The 10,533-nt window shown below is 47.2% G+C and overlaps 1 protein-coding gene across 6 annotated transcripts in view; it reads left to right on the forward strand.

Annotated features, from left to right (window-relative positions):
* Cluap1 (clusterin associated protein 1) overlaps nucleotides 1–5,968 on the forward strand; it is a 29,795-nt gene extending 23,827 nt beyond the window's left edge. For 3 of the 6 annotated variants that reach the window (XM_021632447.2, XM_060364076.1, XM_021632445.2), the window contains exons 11-13: nucleotides 2,348–2,403; nucleotides 2,651–2,707; nucleotides 5,535–5,968. In XM_021632447.2, the coding sequence (XP_021488122.1) occupies nucleotides 2,348–2,403; nucleotides 2,651–2,707; nucleotides 5,535–5,684 (263 nt within the window). In that variant the 3' untranslated portion in view covers nucleotides 5,685–5,968. Of the gene's footprint in view, nucleotides 1–2,077; nucleotides 2,156–2,347; nucleotides 2,404–2,650; nucleotides 2,708–5,534 lie in introns of all 6 variants that reach the window. The other 3 variants (XM_060364078.1, XM_060364077.1, XM_021632446.2) reach the window with 3 other exon arrangements.
* The last annotated feature ends 4,565 nt before the right edge of the window (nucleotides 5,969–10,533 follow it).

Raw genomic sequence — 10,533 nt, forward strand, 5'->3', positions numbered from 1 at the left:
TGGAACACAGCTAGTGCTCTTAACCACTGAACCATCTCTCCAGCTTCCCTCATAAAAACATTTTTAAAATGGGGTCTTTCTCGTGTTCCACTTCAACCTAGAGGGTCATAGCTAGCCGTCAGGGCTTTGTCCTTACAGATTACCTCTCCACACACATGTGAGATGCACTCCCATACATACATGCTGTCCAACATAGCTAAAAAGATCACCTGAAAATTCTTTAACTTAAGTGGGACTAGATTGCATCGTGACTCTATAACTTACTTTTATTCTGTAAATTAAATACTTTGGGGCTGGGGAGATGGCTCAGTCAGAGAAATGCTTGCTCTGCCAGTCTGGAAACCTAGTTTCAGATTCCCAGCACCCATGTTAAAGCCACATGCCTCAGTGCAGGTCTGAAATCCCAGTGCTGGGGAGGTGGGCACAGGAGGGTCACTGAGGCTCAGTGGCCGCCATACTGAGTCAGTGAACCCCAGCCAGGTCTCAGAAATCACATGAACAGTGACGTAGGCAGGCACTGCTGTCAACCTCTGGCCTCCACATGCACACACACATACACATGCATTTACACGCGTACAGACACATATACTACACTCATCCGAATTAAATACATTATAACTGTTGTGGAGTATCTGTCGGAGAAGAGTGCTCCGACATGGGTTTAAACCCATAGAAAGTCTTTATTAAGCCGGCTGTGGTGCACACCTTTAATCCCAGCACTGAGGAGGCAGAGGCAGGTGGATCTCTGAGTTCGAGGCTAGCCTGGTCTACAAAGGGAGTTCCATAACAGTCACAGCTACACCTTTCTCAAACAAACAAAAAAACAAGGAAAAGAAAGTAGCTGGCTGACAACTACACTGGGTATTCAAGATCCCAGTGTAGCCGTGAGCCTTTCCCAGCGTGAGCTTTTAAACTCAGCCATGTCCTGGGTTGACTTCAGTTAACAAGAACAGTTAGCTAGAAGCAGAACTAAAAAGGACAAAAAGCAAGCTTAATACATTCAAAGACTCCCAGAACTGTGGGCTGTGATGGATTCCTTTGCCTTAGTTTTGGCAGGTGTTGCTCTCTACACGATGAGTTTTACAGCCTGATGGTACTTTTTTAAAATTAATTAATTCAATTTACATCAGTCATAGGCCCTTCCCTCTTCTCTTCCCAGTCCCACCCTCCCTTCTGCATCACCTCCCCCCTATTCCTCAAATAAGGGAGCCCCCTACACAGACACTCCAGCTCGTCTATTCACATGAGGGCTGAGTTTGTCTTCTGATTGATACTTCTTATCATAAAGTCAGTTGTACAAAGGTCTCAGAGCCTGTTACAGTAACTGTTCCCATATTAGCAAATATAGATGTGCTTTATTCTTTGTAATGGCTATATCATATTCCATTGCATAACTGCACCCTTGATTTACTTGGGCATATCCTAACATTCACTCATATATTTAATTTCACTATTTTTCTTCTTTCTGAATGTATTAATGCATATCATTTCAAATGGAATTCTTTTGTGAAAAACTCTGTTAACTTTAGTTTTTTGTTATATTGTTTTTGGTACCGGGTCTTGCTAGCACAGGATGGCCTCAAATTTAGAGTCCTTGCACCACAAGCTCCCTAAGCACGCAGATTGCAGGAGCCACCTGTAATGCCCAGCTGTAAACTCAGTTGCCCTAGATTTTGCCTTAAAAACATTTCTATATCCCCAGCCTTACCGTAAAATTTTTTCGCATATAAAATGTTATTATGTTCATGGATGTGTGTGCACCCACACATATGTGCACACTTGGGTACATTTCCAACAATAACTTTTGGGACTCAGGTTTTTTTCTTCTGCCATGTAAATTCTGGAAATTGAATTCAGTCATTTTGGCTTGGTGCCAAATACCTTTACCTGCTGAACCATCTTTCCAGTCCATGTTAATTTTTTTGTTATTTTTTATTGTTGTTGAGACATGGTCTCACCATGTAGCTCAAGCTAACTTTGATCTCCCAATAATCCTCCTACTTCAGTCTCCTGAATGCTGAGATTAAAGATGTATGCTCTCACACCTGCTGTGATATTTTATTGCCCTTCAAAGTAGAAGTGCAGAGTTGGGACATGGTGACACAAACCTGTAATCCCATCACTCTAGAGGCTGAAGCAACATCAAGAGTTCAAGGCTAGCCTCTATTTTGAGAGAGGGGAAGGGGGATACAGTTTGTTGACAGTTCTCAGGAGTTGGAGCTCACTTAAGTACTTTTTTGTATGTACGTTAGTATTTCCCTAGTTTTCCAAGGGAAAGAAAGTCTTAAATGCCAAATCCTAATAAATTTCCAAAGATCTCATCATGTCATGTTTTCATTGTTCTCAGGAAGGCCCAGCAAACGCATCGTGGGCACAATGCAAGGTGGAGACTCTGATGAAGATGTGAGTCCCAGAGCTTCTCCACACTCCTGTACCTTCTGGTCTTTGGGCTGTCCTCATAGGTTAGCTCAGGTGCTGCCAGCAGTCAGGAAACTACCTGTTCCCAGCACATTGCTTGAATGCGACAGAGTCTGGCCTTTGAAGGGCTGGCTCTTTTCTTTGCTTGTCAATAGCTTGTTTCTCATTTCACACAATATGCTCGCCTTTTTTTTCGCCTTCTCACTGTTCTTTCCATTCTCGCTTTCCAAAGATGGAAGCAGCACCAGCCCTCTTAGGTAAATGCAAGACTCCCAGCTCCAGGAAGCAGGTTGGTTTTCTTTCTTTCTTTTTTTTTTTTCTTTTGCCTCATCTGTTTGTTGGTGTGTGTTGGCCTGTCCAGGGCTAGCAGAGATTCTCTTCTCCAGGGGGATGCTTCCTCTCTTGGACAAGAAGCCCTCAGAATAGTTACCATGGTGAGAGAGGTAGCATGGTCTCTTGCATTTCCATACTAAGGAGGGTCAAACACCAAGACCAAAGATGAGAAAAGTGTGGGCAGTCATCAGGCCCTGAATTATAACTAGAAATGAAGAGCCGACCATAGGGCTGGCACAACACCAGCCTTTCTTCAGCACCACTCTGCAACTTCTGAGCAGCAACCCAGAAAACATGCTTTCCTAGACCAGGGCCTCAGGGGACCAGAGAACTTAACCAAAAGGGAAATCCGGTGCTCAAAATGGCGGGCTGGGTGCACACTGCCGGACCCTCTGAGCCTGGTCCTGCCGCAGTCCCTGGCGGTGCCACTTGGCCCATGTAGCCAGTTTCTGGAGACGCCAATGCAGGGTCAGCTTGTGAGGTATAGGCCTCTGTCAGGTGTGGCACAGGCGGGACCCCGTGCTCTGTATGAAGCTTGGCATACTAAGTGCCACAGGTGTAGCACTGCCCAAATTCAAAGCAGCAAGCTGGCGCCTAGTGTTGCTGGGCAGCTACAGAGATGCTTATACCTCAAATCCCAAGGGACAGCTGTTAGAGAGGAAGGGAAGTCACTGAGCAACAGCCCATTAACAGTGAGGATGCACCTGATGAGCTAGCTGTCATCCACTCCTGCCCACCTGAGTCTGAAGCAGGGAGGAGATGGCCTAAAGGAACCAGTGCTTCCTGGATAGTGGTGTCTGGCTTCTGTTTTATTTGCTTGTGTGCTTTTCAGAGTGAATGCATCTGCAGTGGCTTCAGCCTTCCCATTTGTTTATTTCATGTTCACACAGCTCCTCTGCCACAGGGCTTGGTTTTTATGTGTTTGTTCAGCAGGAATCTGTTGGGTCCTATCAGTGCCAGGTCCTAAATACAGCAGGGAACAAAAATAGACTTTGCCTCTGGGATACGCATGTTTTAGGAACAATCTAGCAGACCACAGCCATAGGTGTTGACATACCACCACCATAGGTGTTAGGGAGGAAATAAAGTAGGTCCAGAAGGTGAGAAATGATGGAAACAAGGCATTTTTTTTTTCTTACGGTCAGGAAAGTCCTCTGTAATGGGAAATTAGAACAGAGGCCTGAAGGAAGGAAAGGGTGAGCCATGTTAGGGTGGGCAGAGTCGTTGGGCCTCGGGAGTGTGAACACCTACTGTGGCAGGCTAGAGGGAACTGGGGTGAGAGTGATAAGAGGTGGCAGAGGCAATGCAGAACTGTGCAGGACTGGATGAGCACCTGGTAAGACGGGAGACGGTGGAGAACCATCAGCCCAGGAGGAGAGATGGGTAGCAGGTGCAGCTGTGTAGGTTGGAGGTGAGTGTATCTTGCCTGAGGCAGTGGTGATGTTGGTGTTGAGAGTGCTCAGATCCTGGGTGTTTTTGAAGTCAGGCCCATTGTGTTCTGTTAGTAGACTGCAGCAGGGTAGTGGAGAGGAGAAATGCAGAATGCTTCGGTAGTGGCTTGGCTGAGAGCACGGGGTTCTCACTTCCTGAGACAGATGACGTGGGGAGGGGCTGAGAAGGCCGATCAGGAGTTTGATTTTAGCCATTGTCAGGTGTGTGGCCTGTTAGACGCCCACATTGCTGGTGTGGAGTGGCCAGTTGAAACTAAAGTTTGGAATTTAAGAAACAGGGCTGGGTCAGAAGTGGATCTTGGGAGCCATCCATGTTTAAATATGGAAGTGTGATAAAGATGTGATCGCACTGCTTGGAGTGCAGGAAGAGAAGGGAGGAGGCCTGCAGCCCTGAGCTGCCTCTGTATCACAGCGGCTAGGGGATTAAAGATGACCAGGCAAGAGAATGGCAGACCGTGCAGAGAGCTAAGGATGGAGGGTGGGAAGCGGCCTTCAGAGGGAGGGGTGGGTCATTGACAGATGTGGGGAGGACGGTGGCCAGGACTGTGGAGCCCCACTGGACTGGAATCCTTTTTCTCCATAAGAGTGGTTTGGGCTTTGGGGTAGGTTGTTGTGCATAGGCAAACGGGAGGGGCACATGTGGAGACACCTGAGTATTTCTTTCATTGTGAGACAAGGTCTTTCTAAGTAGCTCAGGCTGGCCTCACATTCATAGCCATCCTAGGTTCTGGGATGCTGGCACTGTAGACTTGTATCACAGTAGGCCTGAATTTCCCAAGGAGGAAGGGAAGCAAACAGCAGGGTTGCTAGAGAAGGTGACAGTTCTTTAAAGAAGAGAGTTCTAACATGTATGTACTACTGGGGAATACTCTAGATTGGGTAACCAGCCATCTTGCTGTACATGGAGCACAGGACACGCTGTAAAAAAGACAATCCGAGTTGGTGCTCCCTGGATGCTGACCGTGAATGAGCTGAGGCACCTCCACCTGGAATAGGCCTCCCTCTCTCCTGCCCTTCTGACTGCCCACCTGTCTGCTTGGTCTCTAGACTGCAGAAACTGTGCAGCACCTGGCTTCCTCAGCATGTGTTAAGGGTTTTCCCAAGACACCCATGGAAAGCCAACCCCTGCTTGCTAACCCTGGTAAAGGCTGGTTACTGGTTATAGCCACACAGTCCAGTGGAGCTGTTCAGCTGGCAGTGTCTGTTCCCCCAACCTTCCACTCTAGGGTATTGCTGGTCGTGGCTGTCTCCCTGAGGGAGTAAGGTGGAGTCTCTAGTAAGAGACCATAGTGAGCTAGCACCTCAGTTGCATTTGCCATCTTTTCGCTTCAGGAAGACTCAGAGGACAGTGAAATTGACATGGAAGATGATGAAGAAGATGATGACGATTTGGAAGATGAAAGCATTGCTCTCTCACCATCTAAGCCCAGTCGAAGGGTCCGGAAACCTGAGCCCCTGGATGAGAGTGACAATGACTTCTGACCTTCTTGCCAAGGGACCCAGGCAGATTAAAAGCCTCAGATTTATAGGTAAACAGGGAGTCAGCAGGCTGGAAAGGTAACATGCATTTTGTTCACTACACCACCTGGCGTAACTGTCACTGAAACGAACCCCAACAAAGATTTTCTTTTGTCCTGTTTCCTAACACTTGTGAAACACATGTGCTCTAGGTAATTCAAATCTATAAGAAAAGCCCATGAGGAGAAATACAGACTGACAACCATGTAACTCTTGGCTGCTGTTATTATTAAACTAATTTTCCTTGATGTTCTGGCCATGGAGAGGTTCCAGGTTATGAATGTTTTGTTTTCTCTCAGAAGACTGTTGTTCTGTGGGAGGCAGATTCACTGCCATTACATGTCATTTTCACATCTTCCCTGGCCTGGGGTGCCTCAGCGAGTGCAGCTCCAACTCCTATGCTGGCTACACCTGACAGCAGGCACCCATGTGAGTGGGGGGGGGTACGCAGGAGGGCTATGTGTGCACATGTCCATGTGTGAGCAGGCACTCGTTGGTGCTGGTATGTGTGCATGTTGTGTGCATGTTTGTGTGAAACCAGAGGACGCCCTCTGTGGTGGTTCCTCAGGCACTGTCCACCTTTTGGGGGGACGGGATGGGTTTTTACTGGGATCTGGAAGTGCACCAGTTTCCCTAGCCTGGGGAGACCCTCGGCTCCAGGCTTGTCTCCTCCTCCCCAGGGGCGGGCACACACCACAGCTCCTGGGTTTGTGCGGATTTTGGAGCTTGCACTCGTGTGTGCATGGCAGCTTTCTACCAGCTGAGCAGTGTCCTCAACCCAGCTGACATGTCTTACTTTGTTTCACTTTGAGACAGGCTTTCTCTGTGTCATCCCGGCTGGCCTAGAACTCACAGAGCTCTGCCTGCTTCTGCCTTGGAGCGCTGGGGCTAAACTCCAGAGTGCTGGAGCACCACTCCTGGCGCTCTCTTTTTCACATCTTTGTGTATGTATACCATACATAAGTGTATTGGCATGCATGGAACAACATACATGTGTTGAAGTCAGAGGACAACCTTGAGTCAGTACTCATTTCTCACCTTATTTGAGGCAGAATCACTCGCTCACTATTGCATAGTGCAGGCCAGCTGGTCTGAAAGCTCTCAAAAGTTCCCCTGTCACCACCTCCCATTTCACCACAGGAGCACTGAGACCTCAGGCATGTCACCATAGCCAGTTTTATGTGTATTCGGAGGCTCCAGACTCGGGTCCTTCTGCTTGCTCAGCAAACGCTTTACCCATTAAATCAGTTCCTCACCCACTAACTGGCGGCTCTTAAAGGAGCTTTGTCTGAAGTCTGTGGCACAGGGATGCAAGTATGTGTCCCACACCTTGGTGTCTTTCTGAAGAGAAGCTAAACTTCCTGCTGCTTATGTAGAAGACCAGGGTTCAGTCCCAGCACCCACATCAGGTGGCTTCCAGCCACCCGTAACTGCAGTTCCAGGCATCTGAGGCCCTTTTCTGGCTTCTGCACATACATGTGATGCATCTGTGCATGCAGACAAAGTTAAGAATAAAAGAATAAAAGGACTAACAGTGGAAACATGAAAATTGTTCCCCGTAAGACAAAAAGAAAACAAAATCATTTTTTCTAGTTGGTTTTCAGGGAGGGGTCAAGCCACCACATTAGAGGCTTAAGGGTTGGGAAAGGCATCAGAGGGCCATGCTTTGGTTTAGTCAACAGGGCAGATTTTCCTGGCTTCCTTCTTAAATTTTCCTGCTGGTTTGGAGTTCACCGTGTAGCCCAGGGACCCTGATCATGTGTCAGTAGTCACTTTAAGTAATTTGGAGGTATTGTTTTCAAAGAGCAAGAAGGTATGCTAGTGACAGAGCAGTAAAATGTGGAAGGTTCATGTGTTGTGTTGTAGTGACATAGGATTATAATCCCAGCACTCGGGAGGCCAGGGCACAGCGGTTGGTGCAGGAGGCTAAAGACCGTCTCAATAAATAATGAAAAGCAATTTCAGGAACCCAGTTGGTTCACAGTACGGGGAGTCTCCTTGGCCATGGAATCATTTTGCCGTAGGTACACTTGCTGTGCAGATTTTTTTTTTCACAAAATATTTGAGCAGCTGCAGTTGTCAGCTGTCATGCTAACAATAGTACTGAGATGAATGACTCTTAGTATCTGCATGCCAGGTGCATACAGTGCCAGGAGTACTGTAGGGAACCCAGAGTAAGGAGCAGCAAGCCTTCTCTGGAGGAGTAAGTAAAGATGTCTCTGAAAGTCAGATTAGACTTGGTCTTCTGGGCTTTTGTTGTCTGTTTTGTAGTACGGGGGATGGAACTCAAGAGTTTTGCTGTTCTAGCTAAGTGCTCTGCCATAATGTGCACCCCAACCCTGGATTGACCAATAAGACTCCATCATACAAGATCTATATAAGATCAAGCCAGCCAGAATTCCCACATAGAGGAGATGATCTGTAGGCCCAGCCTGTACTGAGGAGCTTTGGACAGTTAATAGCTGCTTCAAGAAGAAGGAGCTTCTTCCTTCCTCCTCCTCCTTCTTCTTCCTTCTTTTTTCCTCTGCCTCCTCCTACAGTGTTCCCACTGGTATGTTTCATGTGCTCCAGTGGATGACCCCACCTGCATGAAGATATGGACTACACTAATTGGACTTAGTGGCATATCAAAGAAGACATGAAATGAGGATGAGAAATTAGGAGAGCAGAAATGGGGGCAGTATATGTGATCATATTTCATTGAATACATGTATGAAAGTCTCAAAGAAGTTTTTAAGCCTGAAAAAAACCAAAACGATGGGGCTGGAGAGATGGCTCAGAGGTTGAGAGTGCTTGCTGCTCTTCCAGAAAACAAGTTCAGTTCGCACCACCATATTAAAGTGGTCTACAGTCATCTATTAATCCCAGTTCCAGGGCATCTGATACATTCTTATAGCCTCCTGGGGCAATTGTACTCACGTGCACAGACCCTTACACAGATACAAACATATACACATGTTAAAACAATTTCTTTATAAGACAAGGAAGGACAGAAGCACAGAGGTGTCAGAAGTCCACGAAATGGCAGGCATATAAGGCTGACATGTTTGTTACGTAATAAGGGAGCACAGTGAACTTCTTGTGTTTCGCTCTGTGATAAGCAACCTCCAAAGATAAGGTGTTTAAAAAAAATCACTCAGCTGAGTAGTAGTGGTGCACATCTTTAATCCCGGCACTAGGGAGGCAGAGGCAGGGAGATCTCTGTGTTCAAGGCCAGCCTGCTCTACAGAGTAGGCTCCAGGATGGCCTAGCCACACAGAGAAACCCTGTCTTGAGAAACAAAAGGAAGGAAGGAAAGAACAAAGAAAGAAAGAAAAGAGGAAGGAAGGAAAGAAAGAAATCACTGTGGACTGAGTCTGATACTGCAGCCCTTAATCCCAGCACTCTGAAGGCAGGGGCAGGTGGATCTCTGAGCTCAAGGCCAGTCTTGTCTGCATAGAAAGCTCTGGGCCATCCAAGGCTTAGGAAGAGCTTGGACTACATTCAAGTGTCTGGAGAGATGTTGGGGAGGACAGAAAGGCTTTGGGGAATACTCATTGTGGAAAACTTGTATTGGAAGGTTCCTAGAGGCGAGGCACCCTAATCGCACATTTGCTAACTGATACAGCTAATCGGAAGGTATGAATAGAACGCGGTGGAGACACTTTGGAAATATACTGATACATCTGCAGAATGATGCCTAGTAATGACTTACAACTACACAAACAAGGGAGGCCTCCAGATAACCTGTGGACAGGATACATTCATTTATCCCTGTGCTCTCCTGAAATGCTAGTAAAGCCAGCGGGAGAAAGGGAAGAATAAAGAAAAGGAGAGAGAAGTGGGGGGAAGAGGAGAAATTTTTCATAGTGGGTGTCTTAGGATTTCATTGCTGTGAAGAGAGAGCATGACCACAGCAGCTCCTATAAAGGAGAACATTTAACGGGCTGGCTTACAGTTTCAGAGGCTAGTCTGTTATCATCATATTGGGTTACAGGGCAGCGTGCAGGCAGACATGGAGCTGGAGAAGGAGCTGAGAGTTCTACATCTTGATCCACAGGCAGCCACAGGAGGAGAAATGTATGACTGGGTATGGCTTGAGCATCTATATAACCTCAAAGCCTGCCTTCACAGTGGCCTTCCCCCAGCAAGGCCACACTTCTTAATGGTGCCACTCTCCCTGGGCCAAGCATTTAAACAAGAGATTCTGTGAGGGACAAACCCATTCAAACCACCACACAGGGTAAATAAATCCACAGGGCACCAAGAGCCAAAGCAGAGACCAGAGTGAATGAACAATTGTTCAGTGATGTGGAAAGAAGATAGGAGCATTAAAGCTGGAGGAGCCAAGGCCAAAGCATCCTTAACAGATTAAAAAAAAAAAAAAAGTCTGAGATGCAGAGGATGTGCTACAGGAGAAGAATGCAGAAGACAGCAACAGAAACTGTCCAAAAGTAAACAAAAAACAAATAGGAAGAAAACCAAACCCTCTTCTCGCTAGTGGTTTGTCTCAGTTCCAAGTTCACAAGCTTGCTTTGTGGTGATGCAGCTAGCCCTTGCTAACCTGAGAGCTATGAAACCTTGATAATGGAGTCTGGATGGACTTCCTGGAAGGGGCCTTCTAGGTCTAGTAGGGCTTGCTCTCCATATCTTTGGAGAGCACCCTTTCTCCTCACAGTGTTTGGCCCTCAGACCTCCGTACTCGGCTCCTATAGGATACCAGCCTCCCAGCAGTTGTCTACTGGCTGGCTGGTGTCCTCCTGGCTGCTGAGCTTCAGCCAGAAGCATGTTGAGTAGAGCAGCAGGTTGTTACCAGTTCAGGGGGTGGAGCCCG

Source organism: Meriones unguiculatus, chromosome 11 (genome assembly GCF_030254825.1).
Source record: "Meriones unguiculatus strain TT.TT164.6M chromosome 11, Bangor_MerUng_6.1, whole genome shotgun sequence".
NCBI lineage: Eukaryota > Metazoa > Chordata > Mammalia > Rodentia > Muridae > Meriones > Meriones unguiculatus.